At 45.1% G+C, this 25,827-nt stretch overlaps 1 protein-coding gene across 1 annotated transcript; it reads right to left on the reverse strand.

The window, feature by feature from the left end:
• Positions 1 to 492: 492 nt before the first annotated feature.
• Positions 493 to 1,446, reverse strand: LOC122931304 (olfactory receptor 52Z1-like). The gene has a single exon (XM_044285370.1). The coding sequence runs from the start codon at positions 1,444 to 1,446 to the stop codon at positions 493 to 495; it is 954 nt and encodes a 317-aa protein (XP_044141305.1).
• Between the last annotated feature and the right edge of the window lie 24,381 nt (positions 1,447 to 25,827).

The raw sequence follows: 25,827 nt of genomic DNA on the forward strand, positions 1-25,827 counted from the left end.
TAAACCTATTTACTAGAAATACAAAAGATAATTTTTCTATGAAAACACTGGAGGGTGGTGGACTACCTTTATTGAAACACTTAAGCATCTTATAGACATTTATTATTTTGATTTGTATTATTTGGAGTGTGTGTTGGATTGTCTTCTCTTCTCAGTGTCTCTGGTGGTCTACAACCTCATCTTCTCCTTTCTCCAGGCCTAACCCCATCCTTCAGTGCACTGAAGCCCTCATTTTCAGAAAGATTAAAAGTCGTTGTCTCAGGTACTGCAGAACCAATTTTCACAAGACAAGTATCATTGTAATCAGGTAGATGAACCCTACCAGGCAGGATTGATCTGATCCTGTTGGCATATGCTATTAGGGTTTATCCAGATTTTCAGTTTTTAATTGCTTCCAATATCAATAAAAACACCATTGATATGAAATAAAACTATAAGAATTTTTAAAATAAAACTGAGATGGATATAACATGGAATTTCACTTGGAAAAAATTATTTGGGAATTCTAGTAATTTTCCTAAGAAGCATGGACACCACCCGCTGTCTGATCTCCCTTGTCCTCACTCCATAGATGATTGGGTTCATCATTGGTGGGAAAAGGACATAGAGATTGGCCACCAGGATGTGAACCTGAAGAGTAACGTATTTATGGCCAACTCTATGAGCAATGAATGAAAAGAAGGCCGGAGTGTAGAAGAGGATGATGACACAGACATGAGACACACATGTATTGAAGGCTTTGAGACGAGCTTCTGAGGATCGGAGTCTTAGAACTGCCCTGATAATCACAACGTATGAAATAATAATCAAGATCAAATCTACACCAGTAGAACAACTTGCTATTATGAGACCATACACCACATTGACCAGAATATCGGCAGTAGCCAGCCTGGCCATGGACATGTGCTCACAATATGTGTGCTCTATCACATTGCTGCCTTCATACGGCAATCTGTATAGTAGGAAAACAAATGGTGTAATGATACAGACACTTCGCAACAGGGCAGTAATAATGATCTTCCTTATGAAGTATCCAGTGAGGGTTGATGTGTAAGTTAAAGGGCGGCAAATGGCATGGAATCGATCATAGGCCATGATCACCAAGATTGCAGACTCTGTTGCAAAGTTGAAATGAATGGAGAAGGTTTGGACAAGACAACCATTAAAGGAGATTGTGTGAGAGTTAAACCAGAAGATGCTGAGAGTCTTGGGTACTGTGCTGGAGCTCAGGAGGATGTCACAGGCAGCCAACATCATCAGAAACAGGTACATGGGCTGCTGGAGAGTCTTGTTTGTTCCAATCACTAAAATTAAAGTGAAGTTTCCAAGAAGAGACATGACATACATGATAGAGAATGGGATGGAGAGCAGGAGATGAGATTCCCCAAGACAAGGGATTCCAATAAGGAAGAAGTAGTCTGGGTGGAAAGTGCTCATGTTCGACATTACCACGTGAAATTTTATCTTTATGGTATCCTGTAAATGAAGAACATGTTGAGTGTCTCCTGGATTTTAAGAGTGCAATGTGTTCACATGACACTTATCTGGAAAAAAGTAAACACTAGATTTGTAATGTGAATTTCCAGTTTGAAGTGTCTCAGGTCCACATGCAGATAAGTCTTATTCTGCACAGAGTCCACGTCAACATGGAACATCTCCGTATTCAGTACCCACTACAGAAAAAGTCTGTGGCCGTTCAGTGTTTACAGAAATGTGGATTCCCATTGATAACAGTGGATGTGTATTTGGTGTAGATTTCAGCACCTAAAAAAATGGCCTGTGGCCATCCTCTAATACTATGCTCTACTCTTATATTAAGAAATCTAACCATGAAGTTCAAAAGGATAAAATACACTATATGGGGAAAAATATTAAGGGGATCTACATTACACAGGAGCTTTGATGACATTCCAATCTATATCCTTAGGCATTAATATGGATTGGTTGATTTTCCCTTTGCTCTTTTTGCTTCTCCTGGAAGGCTTTTCTGCAGGATTTTGGGGGGTATCTGTGGGATTTTTGCCTCTTCATCCAAAAGAGCATTTGTGAGGTCAGACGCTGATATTGGAGGAGAGGGCCTGGCTCACACCATTCGATCTGGTGTTGGATGGGGTTGAGGTCAGGCCACTGTTCGGCCACTCAAGTCATTCCAGAGCCACCCAACCATTGCCCTTTATGGAGCTTGCTTTGGACACACGGCCACAGTCATGGAGGAACAGAAAAGGGCTTTCCTTGAAACTAAGGGGCCAAAGCCGACCCCTGAAAACCTCCCATAGCATTACCCCTCCTCCACCAGACCATACAGCTGGCACAATCCGGTCAAGCAGGTAACGTTCTCCTAGCATGTATTAGATTCATCCATCAGATACAAAGGTGTGATAAGTAGTGATGAGCGGCAGGGGCAATATTCGAATTCGCGATATTTCGCGAATATTCGCCATATATTTGAGAATTAACGAATTTTTGATCTCCAGGCATTATTTTCTTGATTGCGAAAATTCACCTAAAATTAGCTTAAACATTTTTCGCATAAAAATTCGCATGAACTGGTATTTACAAAAAATTTGAATATTCGCGATTACGAATATATTTTGCGATATTCTAAATATTTGCGAATTCTCAAAGTGCCAATATTCGCGATTAAAATTTGCAATTCGAATATTCGTGATTAACACTAGTGATTAGTCACTGCACAGAAGACATGTCCATTTCTCCTAAGCTTGCCTTACACTGCCCCATCCCTAGCTTGGCATTGTGCTTGGTGATGGAATGCTTTCATGCAGCAGCCATGGAGACCCATGCAATGAAGCTCTCATCACAGCATTTATGGCAGAGGAGGTCTGGACTCTACAGTTATGGGGTCAGCAGAGCATTGGTGACTTTTATGCACTTGCTTCATAGCACTCAGTGACTCTGCTGTGTAACTTTAGGTAGTCTCCAATTCATGGCCGAGTTGCTATGGTTCCTTCCACTTTAGGGTCCATTCACACGTCAGTATTTTTACCTTTCCAGATATACGTTCCTGTTTTTTGCGGATCCGAAAATCTGGATGACATGAGGATGCTTTTAGCATGTCTTCCGCATTTTTGACGGATCCATTGACTAGAATGGCATGACGGAACACAAAATCGGACAAATAGTAGGACAGGATATATTTTTTTCCTGGATCCGAATAAACGGAACCCACGGAACGGAATCACGGAATCGGAGAGCACCATGAGTGCTGTCCGATTATTTGCGGATTCCATTGAAAATGAATGGATCCGCATAACGTTCCGTTTTTAATCGGAACGGATGCGGAACACTAAAACGGACGTGTGAATGGACCCTTACAGTAATACGACTCACGGGGTTGGGGGAATAAGAAGGGAAGACATTTCAGGGCATAAGCTTAGTTATAGGCAACAAGATAGTTTGCTACACTGTCTATTTAAGTGGCGACAAATAAATGATGTTTTTTTAAGTGACACAGTTCACTCTCTTACTGACTTGCACTCTCTGGACTCCTCAGCATGGCAGAGGACGGCCTCATCTGTATTTCCACATGGCACAGCATTGTGGTATACGGTTTTGTGTTGCCCTAGCAATTTCCTGTCCTAATTCCCAGTAGAAACCACCTGCACTAGTTAACCCAGGAATAACACTGAGCCTGTCTCCAGCAGAAGCCACCAGCTCACTCATCCATGCCTTTCTAGAACTAACACTCTCACTGAGCAGATGACATGCATACCACTTGTTCTGCCTCCAGCAGAGAGAAATTCATTTCAGTTCACATCTTTTTAATTTCTAATTCATTCTGCTGCAATTTCTGTATTCCTGTAGTTATTAGTTAGGTAACAGCACCATCTAGCGGTGGTAAAAATGTATTGCACCTTGTTTTCTTGTTAATAAAGATTATTGCTTTGTGGGAGATGCTAGGCATTGTGGGTAGTGCAAGGCATTCTGGGACGGAGAAGCCCAGTATTCAGTCTACATACAGACTACAGGACATCAGCCGAGCTGTTCCATGCAGTTCTCCTTCTTAACCACCTCCGGACCGCCTAACGCAGATTCGCGTTCCGGAGGTGGCAGCTCTGCTCAGAGTCACGCATATAAACGCGCACAGGCGCGCGTTCACAGGATCGGAAGGTAAGCGAGTGGATCTCAAGCCTGCCAGCGGCGATCGTTCGCTGGCAGGCTGGAGATGTGATTTTTTTTAACCCCTAACAGGTATATTAGACGCTGTTTTGATAACAGCGTCTAATATACCTGCTACCTGGTCCTCTGGTGGTCCCTTTTGTTTGGATCGACCACCAGAGGACACAGGTAGCTCAGTAAAGTACCACAAAACACCACTACACTACACCCCCCTGTCACTTATTAACCCCTTATGAACCCATGATCACCCATGATCACCCCATATAGACTACCTGATCACCCCCCTGTCATTGATCACCCCCCTGTCATTGATCACCCCCCTGTAAGGCTCCATTCAGACGTCCGTATGTTTTTTACGGATCCACGGATACATGGATCGGATCCGCAAAACACATACGGACGTCTGAATGGAGCCTTACAGGGGGGTGATCAATGACAGGCGGGTGATCACCCCATATAGACTTCCTGATCACCCCCCTGTCATTGATCACCCCCCTGTAAGGCTCCACTCAGACGTCCGTACGTGTTTTGCGGATCCGATCCATGTATCCGTGGATCCGTAAAAATCATGCGGACGTCTGAATGGAGCCTTACAGGGGGGTGATCAATGACAGGGGGGTGATCACCCATATAGATTCCGTGATCACCCCCCTGTCATTGATCACCCCCCTGTCATTGATCACCCCCCTGTAAGGCTCCATTCAGACGTCCGTATGATTTTTACGGATCCACGGATACATGGATCGGATCCGCAAAACACGTACGGACGTCTGAATGGAGCCTTACGGGGGGGGGGGGTGATCAATGACAGGGAGGTGATCACCCATATAGATTCCCTGATCACCCCCCTGTAAGGCTCCATTCAGACGTCCGTATGATTTTTACGGATCCACGGATACATGGATCGGATCCGCAAAACACATACGGACGTCTAAATGGAGCCTTACAGGGGGGTGATCAATGACAGAGAGGTGATCACCCATATAGATTCCCTGATCACCCCCCTGTCATTAATCATCCCCCTGTAAGGCTCCATTCAGACGTCCGTATGATTTTTACGGATCCACGGATACATGGATCGGATCCGCAAAACACATACGGACGTCTAAATGGAGCCTTACAGGGGTGTGATCAATGACAGAGAGGTGATCACCCATATAGATTCCCTGATCACCCCCCTGTCATTAATCACCCCCCTGTAAGGCTCCATTCAGACGTCCGTATGATTTTTACGGATCCACGGATACATGGATCGGATCCGCAAAACACATACGGACGTCTAAATGGAGCCTTACAGGGGGGTGATCAATGACAGAGGGGTGATCATCCATATAGATTCCCTGATCACCCCCCTGTCATTGATCACCCCCTCTGTAAGGCTCCATTCAGACGTCCGTATGATTTTTACGGATCCACGGATACATGGATCGGATCCGCAAAACACATACGGACGTCTGAATGGAGCCTTACAGGGGGGGTGATCAATGACAGGGGGGTGATCAATGACAGGGGGGTGATCAGGGAATCTATGTGGGTGATCACCTCCCTGTCATAGATCACCCCCCTGTAAGGCTCCATTCAGACGTCCGTATGTGTTTTGCGGATCCGATCCATGTATCCGTGGATCCGTAAAAATCATACGGACGTCTGAATGGAGCCTTACAGGGGAGTGATCAATGACAGGGGGGTGATCAATGACAAGGGGGTGATCAGGGAGTCTATATGGGTGTTCACCCCCTTGTCATTGATTACCCCCCCTGTAAGGCTCCATTCAGAATTTTTTTTGGCCCAAGTTAGCGGAAATTGTTTTGTTTTTTTTTGTTGTTTTTTGTTTCTTACAAAGTCTCATATTCCACTAACTTGTGTCAAAAAATAAAATCTCCCATGAACTCGCCATACCCCTCACGGAATCCAAATGCGTACATTTTTTTAGACATTTATATTCCAGACTTCTTCTCAAGCTTTAGGGCCCCTAAAATGCCAGGGCAGTATAAATACCCCACATGTGACCCCATTTCGGAAAGAAGACACCCCAAGGTATTCCGTGAGGGGCATATTGAGTCATGAAAGATTGAAATTGTTGTCTTAAGTTAGCGGAAAGGGAGACTTTGTGAGAAAAAAAAACAAAAAAAACAATTTCCGCTAACTTGTGCCAAAAAAATAAAAAATTCTATGAACTCGCCATGCCCCTCATTGAATACCTTGGGGTGTCTTCTTTCCAAAATGGGGTCACATGTGGGGTGTTTAAACTGCCTTGGCATTTTAGGGGCCCGAAAGCGTGAGAATCTGGGATCCAAATTTCTAAAAATGCCCTCCTAAAAGGAATTTGGGCCGCTTTGCGCATCTAGGCTGCAAAAAAGTGTCACATATGTGGTATCGCCGTACTCAGGAGAAGTTGGGAAATGTGTTTTGGGGTGTCATTTTACATATACCCATGCTGGGTGAGATAGATATCTTGGTCAAATGCCAACTTTGTATAAAAAAATGGGAAAAGTTGTCTTTTGCCAAGATAATTCTCTCACCCAGCATGGGTATATGTAAAATGACACCCCAAAACACATTCCCCAACTTCTCCTGAGTACGGCGATACCACATGTGTGACAATTTTTTGCCGCCTAGGTGGGCAAAGGGGCACACATTCCAAAGAGCACCTTTAGGATTTTACAGGTCATTTTTTACACATTTTGATTTCAAACTACTTCGCACACATTAGGGCCCCTAGAATGCCAGGGCAGTATAACTACCCCACAAGTGACCCCATTTTGGAAAGAAGACACCCCAAGGTATTCTGTGAGGGGCATGGCGAGTTCCTAGAATTTTTTATTTTTTGTCACAAGTTAGCGGAAAATGATGATTTTTTTTTTGATTTTTTTTTCTTACAAAGTCTCATATTCCACTAACTTGTGACAAAAAATTAAAAATTCTAGGAACTTGCCATGCCCCTCACGGAATACCCTGGGGTGTCTTCTTTCCAAAATGGGCACACTTGTGGGGTAGTTATACTGCCCTGGCATTTTAGGGGCCAATATGCGTGAGAAGTAGTTTGCAATCAAAATCTGTAAAAAATGACCGGTGAAATCCGAAAGGTGCTCTTTGGAATGTGTGCCCCTTTGCCCACCTAGGCTGCAAAAAAGTGTCACACATCTGGTGTCGCCGTACTCGGGAGAAGTTGGGGAATGTGTTTTGGGGTGTCATTTTACATATACCCATGCTGGGTGAGAGAAATATCTTGGCAAAAGACAACATTTCCCATTTTTTTTATACAAAGTTGGCATTTGACCAAGATATTTCTCTCACCCAGCATGGGTATATGTAAAATGACACCCCAAAACACATTCCCCAACTTCTCCCGAGTACGGCGATACCAGAGGTGTGACACTTTTTTGCAGCCTAGGTGGGCAAAGGGACCCACATTCCAAAGTGCACCTTTCGGATTTCACCGGTCATTTTTTACAGATTTTGATTGCAAACTACTTCTCACGCATATGGGCCCCTAAAATGCCAGGGCAGTATAACTACCCCACAAGTGACCCCATTTTGGAAAGAAGACACCTCAGGTTATTCCGTGAGGGGCATGGCGAGTTCCTAGAATTTTTTGTTTTTTGTCACAAGTTAGTGGAACATGAGACTTTGTAAGAAAAAAATTAAATAAAAAATAAATCATCATTTTCCGCTAACTTTTGACAAAAAATAAAAAGTTCTATGAACTCACTATGCCCATCAGTGAATACCTATACTGTATTATAAGGGTATTTTCAAGTACTAATTGGTTATGTCCCCTTTAATTCTGTCCTCTTTTATATTACGTTTAATACTCTGTATAATAACGTTTTTCTTGTGCAACGTGCCGCGCCCCCAGGGCCGATCGTGTCCCGTAGGAATGCCGAGTGGTGTGGTGCGAACTTAATAGTCTCTATGTGTCACGATGCTCCTACCTGGATACTGTTGATCCCCATGGTTAGGCTCGGAAGCAATAAAAGGGATAGAAATGGTGGAAGTGGAGTTGCAGAATAAATATTGAGTCCAGATCTTGGTTCCAGCAGGCTTTGGCATAAACTGGCAGGCACCAAATGTAATCGTAAACAGCGGCTCACCCTCCCTCTCCTCAAGGACCCGGTGCTCACTCCACGGATTCACCCAAATCCGGTTCAAAATGCAAGGAAGTACAGTAACTGGAGGGAACTCAAATACCAGAGAACATTTAAGGCAGGATATCAGTTATCCCAATTTATTACTTAAAATAGTGACCTAAAAGGCTAAAAACCTACACACATAAGTCTAAAAACATACACACTTATCAAATGACATACTGCTGGAAAATGCTGAAATGGTGGCCACACAATCGAATGTCCACATAATATATCCATATAGGACTGCAATATCAGCAAACACTTTAGGTTGGGTCTATGACCACATATGTTCGCCTGATGTAGCATGCAAATCGAATCCGTATAGGGCTGCAATACACAATATAGATCAAGTCTATGGCCGCATAAGTTCGTCCAATGTGGCGTGCAGATAGAATGTAAATGTCCGTATCAAATGACTTCACATAAGCCCCATAGGGCAGAGTACGTTACCCCTCCACTTGCAGGCACTCTTGATAACTCTGCTTTCTCTCTCTGCTATGCTAAACTCGGCTTGGGTCTGGTTACTGACATTTGGTTGGTCCTGGTTTCCCTGGATTAGGATATTGTCCCTCTCCTGACACACGTAAATAAATTGGCGAGGAGTCTGAGTGCTATGAGTTACTTCCCTTTGGAGAGACTCCTGCTGCACCCCGAGAACACTTTCCCCATGCTGCTACTTTTTTTAGGTCTTCTCAGCTCCACTATGGAGTCTAAAACTGGAATCAACTCGAACTGTAACCCTTCTCTTTGGTAGGAAGCAGGACTAGATCACTTCTGCCCAAAGGGGGAGGGGGAATAGGTTGTTGAGTTACATTCTATCTAAGAATAGCTTTGCCACACATGCTGCCACCTGCTGGAAAACCAGGCACAGTACATGAACATAACAGTTACATAGCAAGATTATAAATGCACTATGTAAAGGACATGGAAATAAATACACAGATGGCATTTATGTTAACCATTAGACACAGTAGGTTAGTGCAGAAATGGTAATACCACTCCGGGGTATTGCAATTGTAATGTAGTAAATTAGAGATAGTACCCATCCCCCATTGTGCTGATAAGAACACATTCCTGAATGATCTCAGAGACATGCGTGATGCACACTGGAGGAGGGGCAGATGGGAATAACAGTGGTTCCATGTTGTAGGTGGGTCCAAGTTGGCAGAAGACATAGCAAATATAAGTGCGCCAGGCCAAAATAAGTAGATGGGGCCAGCAATGCTGTAGTGCAGCACAACATACTGCAACAGCAGAACCAAAAATACAGTGCAGCTCAAAATACTGCTGCCCCTGCAGTAGCAATTTCTCCTTCCAGCCAGTCACATACTATAAGTACCAGATGTTCCTAGCATTATATAATGCTGAGAGCATCAAATCGCTATGTAACCAACCACCAGCCATGAAGAGGTCTTAGGCACTCTCTAGGCATCAGCCCACCAGGAAATTTTCCTGTAGGGTCTATGGATAGTTTGCCCCTGATTACTTGCTACTGAAGGTACAGTGGGATTCGAAAGTTTGGGCAACCTTGTTAATCGTCATGACTTTCCTGTATAAATCGTTGGTTGTTACGATAAAAAGTGTCAGTTAAATCTATCATACAGGAGACCCACACAGTGATATTTGAGAAGTGAAATGAAGTTTATTGGATTTACAGTAAGTGCTATAATTGTTTACACACAATCAGGCCGGTGCAGACATGTGGTCCCTGTTGTCATTTTATTGATTCCAAAACTTTTAGAACAAATTATTGGAACTCAAATTGGCTTGGTAAGCTCAGCGACCCCTGACCTACATACACAGGTGAATACAATTATGAGAAAGAGTATTTAAGGGGGTCAATTGTAAGTTTCCCTCCTCTTTAATTTTCTCTGAAGAGTAGCAACATGGGGGTCTCCAAACAACTCTCCAATGACCTGAAGACACAGATTGTTCACCATCATGGTTTAGGGGAAGGATACAGAAAGCCGTCTCAGAGATTTCCAACGTCTGTTTCCACAGTTAGGAACATATTGAGGAGATGGAAGACCACAGGCTCAGCTCAAGTTAAGGCTCGAAGTGGCCGACCAAGAAAAATCTCGGATAGACAGAAGCGACAAATGGTGAGAACAGTCAGAGTCAACCCACAGCCCAGCACCAAAGACCTACAACATCATCTTGCTGCAGATGGAGTCACTGTGCATCGTTCAACCATTCGGCGCACTTTACACAAAGAGATGCTGTAAGCGAGAGTGATGCAGAGGAAGCCTTTTTTCCGCCCACAGCACAAAAAGTGCCGCTTGAGGTGGGCTAAAGCGCATTTGGACAAGCCAGCTGCATTTTGGAATAAGGTGCTGTGGACTGATGGAACTAAAATGTAGTTATTTGGCCATAACAAGGGGCGTTATGCATGGAGGAAAAAGAACACAGCATTCCAAGAAAAACACCTGCTACCTAGAGTAACATATGGTGGTGGTTCCATCATGCTGTGGGGCTGTGTGGCCAGTGCAGGGACTGGGAATCTTGTCAAAGTTGAGGGACGCATGGATTCCACTCAGTATCAGCAGATTCTGGAGACCAATGTCCAGGAATCAGTGACAAAGCTGAAGCTGCGCCGGGGCTGGATCTTTCAACAAGACAACGACCCTAAACACTGCTCAAAATCTACTAAGGCATTTATGCAGAAGAACAAGTACAACGTTCTGGAATGGCCATCTCAGTCCCCAGACCTGAATATAATGGAAAATCTGTGGTGTGACCTAAAGAGCTCGGAAGCCATCAAACCTGAATGAACTAAAGATGTTTTGTAAAGAGGAATGGTCCAAAATACCTTCAATCTGAATCCAGACTCTCATTGGAACCTACAGGAAGCGTTTAGAGGCTGTAATTTCTGCAAAAGGAGGATCTACTAAATATTGAATTCATTTCTTTTTTGTGGTGCCCAAATTTATGCACATGCCGAATTTTGTTTAAACAATTATAGCACTTTCTGTAAATCCAATAAACTTCATTTCACTTCTCAGATATCACTGTGTGTGTCTCCGATATGATAGATTTAACTAACATATTGTATCGTAACAACCAACGATTTATACAGGAAAATCATGACGATTAACAAGGTTGCCCAAACTTTCGCATCCCACTGTATATGACTTCCACAGTGTCAATAAATTGCCACAGTCTGCACATGATGTCATCACTATACATTCTTGCCTTGGTGTAAAAACTTACAGGGTATCTCACTCACAGTACTGTATATATGTTTAGCATTTTCTAGCTGATGTCTCACAGCGGCTTAAAGGCACAGCACATGGCAAATCACATATCAAAGAAAGAGTCAAACAGTAGCCTGTGGCTTTTGGCTAGATGTTATACTCCGTGGTAATGGTAGACTGCATGTCTAGAGGCTGGATGTTGTACAACTGTGGTAATGGCAGACTGCATGGCTAGAGGCTGGATGTTATACACTGTGGTAATGGCAGACTGCATGGCTAGAGGCTGGATGTTATACACTGTGGTAATGGTAGACTGCATGGCTAGAGGCTGGATGTTATACACTGTGGTAATGGCAGACTGCATGGCTAGAGGCTGGATGTTATACACTGTGGTAATGGCAGACTGCATGGCTAGAGGCTGGATGTTATACACTGTGGTAATGGTAGACTGCATGGCTAGAGGCTGGATGTTATACACTGTGGTAATGGCAGACTGCATGGCTAGAGGCTGGATGTTATACACTGTGGTAATGGCAGACTGCATGGCTAGAGGCTGGATGTTATACACTGTAGTAATGGTAGACTGCACGGCTAGAGGCTGGATGTTATACACTGTGGTAATGGTAGACTGCACGGCTAGAGGCTGGATGTTATACACTGTGGTAATAGCAGACTGCACGGCTAGAGGCTGGACTTTTTTATTAAAATATAAATAAGTAATTTACATTATGAAAAACTTATCCAAACATAGCAATAAACCAAACAAGTGACATAACACAGTCTAGCAAAAATACTATTCCCTTACCCGACCAGTCTTCCACCCCAAAACCCCCTATTTTACCTATTTACATATTAAAATGCTTGCCTGCTTATCTAAAATCCATTTATACAAAACATATATACAAACATATATACAAATGTAATAATTATATGCCAGCCGTATATAAAAAACAAATATACAAAACACAAGCAGAAACCTTAACTTAAATACTAACTATTAAAAAGACAAACTGATCACCCTCAAAGTTCAAAGGGAAAAGAAAACCCTGAGCTCTGTCAGTCCGTAAGTTCATCCCCAGTTTGACTGGGGTCGACCAATTTGTATCACACACAAATTTTATTTTTTTATATATTTTTTTTTTATATATTTTCCTTTTATTTAATTTTTTTTTATATATCCCCCCCTTATATTCACATATATACATATATCCCCCCTCCTCCCCCCACACCCTCCCTCCCAACCTAACTTAGCCCCACTACACCTCTACTAATATAATACAACATATTATTACAACATAATATAAATTATATAATATGATATAATACAGTACAAATTAACTACTTTCCAAAATCTACAACACCGAACACTTCCCACAACTTGTCGGCTATGGTTCAGTAGCCCGTAAGCCTTTTCATCCTATTCTTATACAAAACAAAACAAAATTATAACTGTATCTTCTAGATCAGCCCACCACCAGGACAAGGACTATTACTCAGTCAGGGAACACCAAAACAAAAGGTCATCCACAGGCGAGAGGCATTGGGGTCCCCCCACTTTTCATACTCCAGAGAGCGCACCTTCACCAGGTCACCCATAATATTCCTATGTTCCGTTTCCACTGGGAGGATTTTACAACTCGTCGACACTAGACACCGTGCACACCAGATGTGATGCCTAACCACTGCACTAACTAAAAATCAAGTGCGACGGTCCCTCCCACCAAGGTCTTTGAATGCGCCATAGGCCCATTCCGCATAAGACAAGGCGGCCAGCCTGGGCCAACCGATGGAAGCCCCCACCCTTTTGTACACCTCAATATTAAAAGGACAGTGAAGCAGGAAATGGTCCATGATTTCTAGCACGCCCCCACACTCCTCCCGGGGACAACCCCTTTCCTTGGAGTTCCTGCACTTCATATTATCCCTTAAATATAGCTTTCCATGAAAGCAGCACATCCCAAACCTTCTTAGGGATCCTTTCTGAATTGAGCAAAAATAGCCCACCCTCCAGATCCTGACTTGGGCAATCCTTCAAGGCCAGCGGCGCCTGGAAGAAAGAAGACATGACCATGACATGGTCTCTATCTCAGTCCTTCTCAGGCCCCACCGCCTTATGACCTTCAGAACCAGAGCAACGTAAGCCGGGAGATGTCCATGTGACGCACGCAGGTCTTTCACATGCCCTCCTGTCTCCCATTTCTGGAAGAAGGGCCGGAACCATTCCCTACAGGAAATTACCCACAAAGGAGCCCTCTCTTTCCAGAGGTTTGCAATGTTTATTTTCAAGAAGGTATTTGTTAAAAATACCACTGGGTTGACCATATCCAAACCACCTAGTCTCCATGTGCGGCAGGGGCGTCGCTAGGTTAAAACATTCGGGGCCTGGGCCCCGGATTTTTTGTCCCAGGCCCGAATGTCCTGCCTGCCTGCCAGATACAACTGTATTGCTGTACACAGAACGGCAATACAATTGAATCTTACACTGGGAAGAGGTGAAGGACCTTTGGTGACATCACAGGTCATGTGATCAGCAAAACAGGCTGTGATAGGATGACCTGGATGATGTCACCATCATTTGACCAGTGCAGGACTGGACCGAAGTGAAGAGGAGGAGCCCAATGCTGATGTCTGTACAGGAGAGGTAAGTGAAGGGAGAGGCAGAGCAATGCTGGGAGTTGTAGTTATTTAACTGGGATGTATGTTAGGGCTGAAGGGAGGGATGTTATTGACATGGAACTGTGTGCTTGAGGTCGCTGGGGGAGGGAGTGATGTTATTTACATGGGACTGTATGTGGAAAGTGGATGGTGGGGGGGAATGATGTTTATGTACATGGGACTTAATGTTTAGGCCCGTGTTTCCCAACCAGTGTGCCTCCAGCTGTTGCAAAACTACAACTCCCAGCATGCCTGGACAGCCTTTGGCTGTGTGGGCATGCTGGGAGTTGCGGTTTTGCAACAGCTGGAGGCACACTGGTTGGGAAACACTGGTTTAGGCTACGTTCATACTTGCGTTTGGTGATCCGCTTGTGAGATCCGTTTCAGGTCTCTCACAAACAGCCCCAAATGCATCAGTTTAACCCCAATGCATTCTAAATGGATGCGGATCCATTCAGAATGCATTCGTTCGGCTTAGTACGGCCCCCCGTTCCATTTTGGAGGCGGACCCCAAAATGCTGCAAGCAGTGTTTTTGTGTCCGCATGTCCTTGCGGAGCCAAACGGATCCGTCCTGACTTACAATGTAAGTCAATGGGGACGGATCTCTTTGCATTGACACAAAATGGTGCAATTGTAAACGGATCCGTCCCCCATTGACTTTCAATGTAAGTCAGGACAGATCCGTATTGGGACTTAGAAATTCAAATCTAATACAAACGGATCGGTCCTGAACGGATGCATTCGTTTGTATTATATCGGTGCGGATCCGTCCTGTACAAGTACAGGACAGATCTGCACGAACGCAAGTGTGAAAGTAGCCTTAGGGGGTGATGTTTACATGGGATTGTGTGTTGGAGGCGGCTGGGGAGGAGGTGATGTTATTTACATGGGACTGTATGGTGGAGGGGGGATTATTACTGCAGGGGGCACTGCAGATCCAGGGGACATTATAGGCTGCTGGGGGCTCTATAGGAGGGTCTTATAGATCCGCCTTATTTCTACTAAGCGCACTTTGGGGGTCTTATTACTACTGAGGGGTCTGTAGGGAGCTTTATCACCACTGGGGGAACAATAGGGGGCCTTATTTCTACTGGGGAATCTGTGAGGGTATTATTAATATGGGAGGGCTCTTCTAATAATGGGGGCATTGTTGAGGAGCATTATCACGGTTGGGGCAGTCTTACTAACGAGGGCATTCTAGAAGGGAATTACTATTGGTGGGACTATGAGGAGTACAATTACTATGGTGGGCAGTAATGTTTCTTTAGGATAGTATTTGGGGGTATGGGGGGGGTTGAGGTTTTGGCATAGCAAGCAGCAGGATAACACTGTGGGGACTACAGTTGGGGGATAATGATAGAATGTGAGGAAGCTAAGATGTCTGTGCTGTCACACTCTGCAGAGACGAGGCGGCTGAGAGAAGTTGTCCAGACCAAGTGGAGAAGATGATGACAGAGAGGAGACGTCCCCTGGAGGCCCTGGATGTGACAGGTAAGTGCCGCTGTATAGCAAGCACAGCATAGTGCGGGGGGGGGGGATATTTATTGGGGCTTGTGCCCCGGATCTTTTGAGACCCTAGCAACGCCCCTGATGTTCGGTAAGTCACCTCTCTCCTGATTAGGTTCAGCCTATTTCCCCATAACATCTGGAAAAAGAGGCTGTAGACCGTTGCCCAGAGAGAGCCCGGCAAGACACAGACACTGCTCAGATATAAAAGCACAGGAATCAGGTAAGCTTTGCACCCTTTCCCTGAGGGATAAAGACCACCCCTTCCAGCGGTCCACCATTTGGGCGACATCTTTCAGTCTACCCTCCCAATTTTGTTGATGATAATCCTCATCTTGGCCAAAGTTGATGCCTAAGATCTTTACTGATTTCTGGGGTTCTGGAAGAGTGCCCTGGAGATCGAAGGCAGGATCCCCTTCCCCTAGCCAGAGAGTCTCACATTTGTCCCGGTTAATCTGGGACCCGGAAACTTCCGAATAGCGATTCACCTCCGACATCACCCATCCCACCTCCTCTTCCAAAAGGACGACCCAGCCAACCATTAACCAACGGGAAACTATGGACGACCCAGCCAACCATTAACCAACGGGAAACTCTCGGCCCCTTTGTACAAGGTTTTTAGCCAATCTACAAACCTCCCGGGTAGACCATACCACAAGAGGACAGACCACAGGTATTCGTGATTCACTCGGTCAAAAGCCTAAGCCTGATCCAGGGATAACAAAAGCGCCTTCCAAAGACCTGCCCTGCCCCATTCCACGGCCTCCCGGACACTGAGAACGGTGCTAAAAGCGCTCCGCCCGGGAACTAAAAAATGCTGGGACCCCGAAAGGAGCTTCGGCGCAAATTTCACCAGTCTTCAGAAGAGTATATTTGTCAAAATCTTTCTGTCCACATTGAGAAGCAATATGGGTTTCCAATTCTCAATGCGGGATGGATCCCTACCCTTTGTTAGAAGAATCAGGGCGGACTTTCCCCGAGAAAAGACACTCATTATAGACCTCGGTCAAGAGAGGAACTAATTGTTGCCTAAAAGTCTTATACCACTCGGATGTTAAGCCATCCGGACCTGGCGATTTTTTGGGCCTAAGCCCCTCAATGTCCAGTCTCACTTCCTCTTCCCCGATAGGTTCTGTCAAAATATCAAGAGAGGGGTCCATTCCCTCCCTGGGAAACGCCCCAGCCAAGAAAGCTGAAAGACTGTCCCGATTTAGTTCTTTCCTACCCAAGAGGTGAGAGTAGAAGGACCTGACGACCTCCAGGATCCCTGATTTGGACCTATTCAGGGAGCCTGTACTGTCAATCAGGCCCATCACTAGTTTACTTCTTACTGCCATCTTACAGTTCCCGTAAGGGTCGGGCGAGCGGTATTTCCCGAAATCCCTCTCGGCAACCAAAGAGGCGTACCTATCATACTGACACCTCTTGAGCAAGGATTTTACACGAGAGATATCCTCGCGGCTATCTCCTGTCGACACAAGTCTTTCAAGTTTCTTCCTCAGTTTCTGGTACAGACGGTATCTGTCCCAGCTCCTGAGGTTAGAGAGCTTTCGGAAAAACCTGGCCGTCTTTTTTTTAAACCTCTCCCACCACTCCGACTTACTGTTGCACATGTCCACCAAAGGTTCCTGGCTCTGAAGGAAATCCTCAAAGGATTGTCTTACCATCGCTTCTTCCAGGAGAGACAAATAAAACTTCCATATTCCATTTCCCATGCGGGGAGTCTCTGTAACATTCAGAGAGAAACTAATTAAACAGTGATCGGAGAATTCCACTTCCTCAGCTTGTAAAGCCGAAAAAACAGCCTCCTCCTTCAATTAAAACAAATCTATTCTAGACCTACGATTTCCCTGATAAAAGGTGAAATCCACGTGATCCGGTTTGTGCCGTAAATGAGCATCCACCAGGCGAGCTTCCTCAACTATTCTACTCAAGACGACGCCATCAGTATCCAGCCCACCTCTGGAGACCCCCCTATCACAGGCTCTAGTCACATTGTTAAAGTCTTCTCCAAAGATCACTTGTCGGCTGGTAAAAAGAAAAGACTTAATCCTCATAAGAAGATATTTACGGTCCCACCTACTTTGTGGTCCATAGATGTTGATTAATCTTAATTCTTGTCTTCCCATGAGGATATCTAGAATCAGGCACCTTCCCATTTCCAACTCGATAATCCTCCTGCATTCTACTCTTTCGGCGGTTTTAAAAAGGACCGCCACCCCGCTACGTGGCTCGGCCGCAAGAGACCAGAATGACGGACCGAGCCGCCATTCCTGCTTGGTTTTCGCCAGCAACTCAACACTTGTTAACCAGGTCTCTTGCAAAAATAAAATATTAGCATCAATACGGCTGAAAAAAATTAAAGGCTATAAAACGGGCCACGTCTGACTTAATGCTAGCAACAATAATACTTGCTAGCGTCAACAGGGTGAGTTCTGCCATCATACATGATCGAGTTGGATAGCTTTCTTTTTTCCCCCTCCACCACCAGCCTCCTCATCATTATCTCCTGGTCCTTCATTTTCCTTTTGCCTTTTCAGACACACTGATACATCCATACCGTTCTGTTTTCCCACGGAATCAAGCTTAGCCCCCCCTCCAGAAGAAGGAGGGCAGGGCCCGGCAACCTGTGAGGAGGCCTTTGCGCCCTCCGGTACCACATCCTCCTCCTCCCCAACTGGAGTTGGGGGATCCTCGTCAAGGACTTGATACCGGTTGGAGAGATCCACAGGAGGGGCCCCGACTAATCCTTCCTCTGGCATCTGGTCAAGGGTGAGTGGGATAGATGAGTGGGATAGATGAATCCCACTCCAGAGAGGGCTTGCGACCCTCTCCTTTCTTTTTCCTTATGCTCCGTTTGTTCCTCCTATCCCTCAACCTCATCCTGTAATCCTCATCCATGCTTTCGCCGTATGAGGATGCGGATGTAGCAGAGGAGTTGGCTTCCTCAGGCTGAACCCCAGGTCCTCCCTCCTCATCGCTGTACCCTGGGTCGCTACAACCTGGATCCCCAGCTAAAAGGCCTGCCAGAGGATCAACTAAGGGACCAGCTGCCGCCTGCTCCCTATCTTTACGGCGTTTTTCTTGCCGTTTAAACTTGGAAGGCCTTAAGTTCTTAACTGTACCCTGTCTGCTTCTTCCAGTGCTGGTATCACCGGTACTCGTCCCTTCACCAACCGGCCCAGTCCCGGCAGCAGGCCCTTCTTCAACAACAGACCCAGCTTCATGGCTAGCATCCGCTTGAGTCCGGGCCCGGCCCTGAGCCTTGTTGGAAAAGGCAAGTGGACAACGACTGAAGGGATGACCCAGGTCCCCGCACAGGTTACACCGAATCCGCCTACAGGATGCGGCAAGATGGCCAATGTCCCCACACTTTGCACACTTGCGAACGTCGCATTGTGCGCTAAAGTGGGTGGGACTACCACACCTATAGCAGACCTTCGGCTGTCCCTGATAGAAAACCATAATTCTATCTCTACTCAAAAAAGCAACCCTCAGCTTTACGCTGAAGGTCCAGGCACCTGACCAGATGCCGTGATCATCCAAAACTTTGGCGGGGAATTGTCCAACCTCGCCATAACGACTGAGCCATGTCATAATGTCCACGCTAGAAAGTGATTGGTTAAAGGTTAATACCATAACTTTCTTGACCATCGTCTGGCGGGTTATAGCCTGGACAGAAAATCCCCGCCAGACCGGGGTGTTTTTTGCCAGTTCATATTTAGACCAGAAGAGCTCAAGCCCCTCTGGTCTAACAAAACTAACATTGGTGCCGTAGGGATGGAATAGGGCAAATCTGTCATTTGCCACTAAGCCCATCCCCAGGAGAAGCTCTACAATGTCTTTCCTAGAAGGCGTTGCTTCTTCACTCCTCCAAGAGAGACGGGCCACATTCCTACGGCTCCCCCCGGATGTAGGGAGAGACCAAACGGTCTCAGACCATGTCTCTCTGTCCAAAAAGACAGGTTAACTGGTTCGCCCTCCACCTGCATGGAAGTCTCTTTCCCCTTCCTCAAAGCCTCCAAGAGGCGCCGTTGTAAGTTACCATTACCTGATTCCCTGGGCAAAGAGTCACCTGCAGCCACACTAGCATATGATCTCCTATTTGGACTTACACAATCCTCTGCTTCCCTTGCAACCTGCCTCCTCCCGTCAACCTCTTCCTCAGCCCTTTCCTCCTCGACTTCCGTATCTGCTGCATAAGCAGCTACGAATTCCTCATTCATACTCTCACCAGTTATATCTTCATTTGCCTCGCCATTCATTTCACTATTTACATCCTTATTTGTAACAATGTTCTCATTCATACTCTCATTCATACTCTCATTTGCGTCTCCTCCTAAGTTACCACTTGCAACATCTTTTACCTTGCTTGCAATCTCATCGCTCTTCACTTCCCTCAGACTGGTCTGGTTCCCTAGAGAAGTACTGGCATCATTGGGGGCAGGGTTTGAAGGGCCCCCCATTTCAGGAACTGTCTCTGCAGCCCGCACAGTCCCTGAAGATTCTTTAAATTCAGCATCTGCAACCTCCACAGACTTTAATGGTTTTATTACTGGATTCTTTATAAACCTTCCAGATTTTGCTCTGGCCCTTTCAACTCTCTTTTCCTGAGCCTTGTCCGCAACCATTCCATCCTTCACCTTGTCCGCAACACTGTTAGGGGTTTCAACCCTATCTGCTCCTGTGTTCTCCCTTCCACTGCAGGAAAGGGGGACACCTGCTGCCACCATCTCAGATTCATTCTCCCGTGCTGTTTAGCCCGATTCCACTACAGGAACCAGGCTGGGCTCAGCAATGGGTTCAGAAGGCACAAAACGTAATACTTCTTCTTTTATGATCTTCTTTTTCTTTTCTCTTACCACCTCATCTTCCGGGACCTCCTCGTCACCGAAATACAATTTGCCCACTGGGGATTCCAGCTGTCTGATCTCCACCATTAGTCTCCCCCCAGACCTGCATTCATTCCCAGAGGATGACATAACTGGTTCAGAGGGGTCCCCTTGGCCAGCCGGTAATGAGTCCACCTCTGATTCCACCGCCAACTCCTTCACCTTCCTCTGGCTTCCAGACCGCAGCCCTGACGGACTGGAGCCAGACATGCTTTCAAACCGTCATTTTTGAATTTTTCCATAAACAGCCCTCCATTTTTCACTATAGAGGCCCTGTTTTCCTCCAAAGTCTCAATCTCCTCCTCCAGCTTCTCCAGCCTGGAGGAGAAGACCGCTCTTTTACTTCTTGGTAACATGTTGTGCTGAACTTTCACATTCTTATACTCCAATTTAAGTCGTTTTAATTGCTTCTTTACCTCCTCATACTGGTTTAGAAAATACGCCACCCTGCATGAGTATAATGAGGGGGTTTCAGTGGGGCCTCCTGGCCTCTCCAGCTTGTACACCAGAGGAGATACCAGGAGAAGAACCAGAAACATAAGCAACAACACCAGGAGCTAAGTCACTGCTAGTTACACCTGAAGCCCCCCTCTGGGCTGAGGCACAGAAACACTACTCCCAGCTTCACATACCTCACCCTCTGGGGTTCCAGGCTCCATTCCTGCAGCTTTTCTTGGTCCAGAGACTTCACAGGCTGCTTGTTCAGCAACCTGACCCGATGGCTCTGCTCTCTGTTCACCCACTGCCTGCTCAGCAGCCGGCCTTTCTTTCCCATCCAGCTTTCCCGGGTGCAGAGTTATCTGCTCTGAAGAGGAGTTCCGAGAGGATCCTAGGCTTGTTTTCCTCTCAGGACCTCTCCTGACCCCACCCGGTTCATTGCTGGAGTCACACAGGGATTCCTGTAGTGGATCTCTGCTGCTCCTGGTTGCTGCTCCTCTCCTGCCAGCTATCTGAGCGGGGCTGTTATGTGCTCTCTGCGGCTTTGCAGCCGCACGCTGCGGGGTTCTCTGAGGCTTTCCACTGGCCGCCAATGTCACATTGCCGCTGTTTTCTTGATGCTGGAGAATCAGGAGGTAAGTCTCCAGTCTCAGGGGGTCTTCCTGCCGCAGGCAGGGTTCCAATATGGCTGCTGGCACGTGTAGATAAACAGCGGCAGTCAGGGGCTCAAGGATCCATACCTGGAGAACACGCCACCCCCTGGGGAAAGTGCAGCGTATCCCCCAGCACACGATGTCAGGCTTTCGATCCTCTCACAGTGCAGCACAGAGGAAGAAACACATCTCCTCCCACAGGATGTTATACACTGTGGTAATGGTAGACTGCATGGCTAGAGGCTGGATGTTATACACCTGTGGTAATGGTAGACTGCATGGCTAGAGGCTGGATGTTATACACTGTGGTAATGGCAGACTGTATGGCTAGAGGCTGGATGTTATACACTGTGCTAATTATAGACTGCATGGCTAGAGGCTGGATGTTATACACTGTGGTAACGGTAGACTGCATGGCTAGAGGCCGGATGTTATACACTGTGCTAATAGTAGACGGCATGACTAGAGGCTGGATTTTATACACTGTAGTAATGGTAGACTGCACGGCTAGAGGCTGGATTTTATACACTGGTGCCAATGGACTGAAAGAAACAATGAAATTCAAAGATTAATAGGTCAATTGAAATACTTTTATTCCATATAGCGTACATTGGAAACATTAACATTTTGTCAGGGCGAGGCAGGAGATAGAAATATAGAAATTACAGAGGAGGATGTTCTCTATGATAGAGAACAGCACTAATAAACAACCACTAAATCAGACTGCATAAATATAATCACTCCCTGAAAGTCCGATATCTAGGCTCACTTCGCAGACGGTTAATGTTCAAAATTGAGATTATTTAAACTGATTAAAATGGGCCATTTCAGTGAAGTCAGAGCTTTTCATGGGGCGAGATTCAGACCTAAATACAGGGAAATCAACAAGGAATGTTTAGGAGCAGAGCTGGGCCTCCACCAACATTACATTAGCTAGATCAGATTTTCTATGATAGATTTTCAGTTCCATCATATCCTGTATATATAGTACAGATGTGTCCAATATCTAAGTAACACCCTCACCAGGCTCCAGTTCACATCTCAACCGCGAGAGGTCACAAACTGTATAGCATAAACATCTGTCAACAGAGCATCGAGAAACCAAGTTTTTTATTTTCCCATCCTTCTGCCCTTGATACCCCTTAAGAGAAAGTGAAAACAGAAATTTATAAATCTTTGCTAATTTACTGAAAAGGAAAAACTAAAACCTTGCATTGACATAGGTTTACCACTGACATAAAACACAGCAATACAGGACCATGTGGCCAAGTCCAATGGTGGAAATAAATTTTTTCTAAAAAGATGAATAAAATATAAATAAAAAGAAGATCTCAGGTAAAAACTAATACAAAAACATAAATTTTCTCTGAAAGAATACTTTCTCTATTGGGAAAATGTTTCAATTATACATATTTGGTTTCCTAAATGTCATAAACTGTAAAATGATCACCCTGTTTCTCCGACACAGTGAGCACTGTAAAAAAAAGAAGTAAAACAATCTAATCATTCATCTCACCCTCCATGGATTAAAAGGTGATCAATCTGTGGTACGTATGAAATCTGCAGCTGGCACACAAAGGTCTCACACATCTCCATCATTTATACTGTGCACTGAACGCTATACTAACAAAGCTCAAAGCAATAGTGGAATATAGAGCATTGTATGGTACAGTATATTATAGCTTGTAGAGGGTTCAGGAACCTAGAAAACACTCATCTCAGGACAGTCACTCATTGAAGAGCTCATTGGTGGTCACTTCTATGGTGAGAAATAACAGTCAAGTGACCCACATCAGCCCACCAGGCCTGGACTGGCCTGGAATGAGGTCAACCAGTAAAGTTATGACCCCCATAGTGTTCTGCACAGGTTCTTATCAGTGAAAAAAGTAAATCAACTTACTGACACTGAGGCGTCAAGGGTTCATGTCTATGGGTGAGAATCAACTTCTCCTCCTTTATATCCAGGCTGTGAGCAGCACAGGCTGCATCTCCAGGTGGAGAATAGTCATTAGGGAGACTGAGGCCAACAGCAGAAAAATAAGAAAACAGAATATTTTTAAGCAACAGAACTGAAGAATTTAACCATTTGTTCATCTGTTTTCTGGCCTTTTATGAGAAATGAACCTTCCTCAGCGAAGTACAACCTAGAACTACATCAACCATGAAGACCATTACTGAATTGTTGTGACATAGACTCCATAAGGGACATTTACCAAGGCCAGTTTTGATCTCCCTGCACTGGTGTGAGATGCGCCTAACAAATTAGGTGTATCTATGCCCTGCTCTTTTTTATGCCACAATTGGAGTGGTAGTGGCCCTGATGAGGTGCTGTGTCATGGTGTCCTCCCTCAGGCTGCTCCTTCCTGGGAATAGGTGCAGTGGAATGGTAGTTTGAAGAATCAGGCCAGAAGTAAAGGTATTAAAGTTTCTCTTTACTTAGTGCATAATATAGCTAGCATCCAGCAGTATAAAGTACAAAGTGCCGTTTCTGGCACCAGATGAGGAGGTATGGTGACTGGTTGGGTGGCTATTTAATGGCACTTGTGGATAGAGTTGTCCACTCTGTGATGCAGGCTTGAAGTTAGTATGGCTTGGTGGTTATTCTTGGTGGTGGGTGTCTGACCTGTGTTCCCTCACCTGTAGCAGGGTCTGTGAAGCTGAATCGTGCTGGTCATTCTGCTATATTTATCTGCTGTGGATTTTGGGAAAGCTGTATCTTGACTTTGTCAATCTTCCTGGAGCAAGGATCTTGCAGAAAAATCATATCAGGCTCTTGGAGGAGGAGCTCAAGCATATGTTTCCTTCCTCCACATCTCTACTCTGGAACTCCTCCTCCTAACAGTATGTAGGGGTGGAACAGGGTGGTTAGCCCTGTTCCTGCCAACCACTGCCAAATATTGCAGATACTCCCAGAAGAGGTGCAGAGATTATACATCCCACTGATGCCTATGTCTACATGCACATATCTACACATATTCTTCAGACCTCAAGAGGACCAAAAATCTCTATGGCACTTGAGTCATGGAGTCAAGAAAAGTCCTGATTAGGCGCTGGAGGTGATTACAGTGCCTTAAAAAAGTATTCATACCCCTTGATCTTTTGCAATTTTTTTCCGTTTGCACCGACAAACCTAAATGTATTTTATTGGGATTTTATGTGATAGACCAACATAAAGTAGCAAGTATGTGTGAAGCGAAAAGAAAATGATACACGGTTATCAAAATGTTTAATAAATAAAAATCTGGAAGTTGTGGCGTGCATTTGTATTCAGCCCCCTGTATTCTGATTCCCCTAAATAAAATCCAGTGACCAATTGCCTTCAGAAGTCACCTAGTAAATAGAGTCCACCTCTGTGTAATGTCTTCTCACTATAACGCCAGCTGTTCTGTGAAGGCTTTAGATGTTTGTTAGTGAACACACAGGTAAGGGAAGAAGTTGTGGAGAAGTGTGAAGCAGGGTCAGGTTATAAGTAGAGATGAGCAAATTTCTCAAAAATTTGATTTGGACAGTTTGCCGAATTTATTAAAAAGATTTCATTCAATCCAAACTTATTTGTGATGAATTGTGTTAATGAACAGCTATCTCCTGTGTGTGATCTCAGCCTTACAATGTTAGCGTCAGGTATGAAGAAATGTGCAGAGGCCCAAGATCCTACTATAGAGTAAAAGAGCGCACTCCTTTTACACCGTCGTCTGCTGATTCCACATAGATTTCTATAGAACCTGTTCTGTTACAGGCTGAGACAAGTAATGTCCCCCTGACAGAGTGAAGAGGGTGTCAGCCTACTGCTGTTTGTGTTGACGTCACTGTTTATTTTGCCGTTCTTCTCATCCGTCATAAGAACAACCCCCAAAAAGCAGATCCTGTATTTTGAACACTCCTTCACTTGGTCAGCATTTGGTCAGTAATCTATCAGTATTGCTAAGGCCAAAAAAACAGGAGTGGATCCAAAACAGAGATGATAAGTGAATGGAAAATGTGCATGTCTTCTGTGTTTTGGACCCACTCCTGCTTTTGGCTTCCAAATCATAATCCAATCCTGATGCAAAATAGGGACCATGTGATACAGGCCTTATGATTGCTCCAAAGACAGGATCTGTACATCTTTCTGACAGATCAGAAGAAGGGCAAAATAAATGGTTATGTCAACAAGGCCAAACAGGAACAATAGAGCCTCATCATAGAGTGGTGAGGTGGCAACTGCATGAGAATTCAACACAG

The sequence above is a fragment of the Bufo gargarizans genome, chromosome 3 (genome assembly GCF_014858855.1).
Source record: "Bufo gargarizans isolate SCDJY-AF-19 chromosome 3, ASM1485885v1, whole genome shotgun sequence".
Classification (NCBI taxonomy): Eukaryota; Metazoa; Chordata; class Amphibia; order Anura; family Bufonidae; genus Bufo; species Bufo gargarizans.

Excerpts from the sequence above, each read along its gene's own strand:
- LOC122931304 (XM_044285370.1), bottom strand. The coding sequence starts at position 1,446 with ATGTCGAACATGAGCACTTTCCACCCAGACTACTTCTTCCTTATTGGA.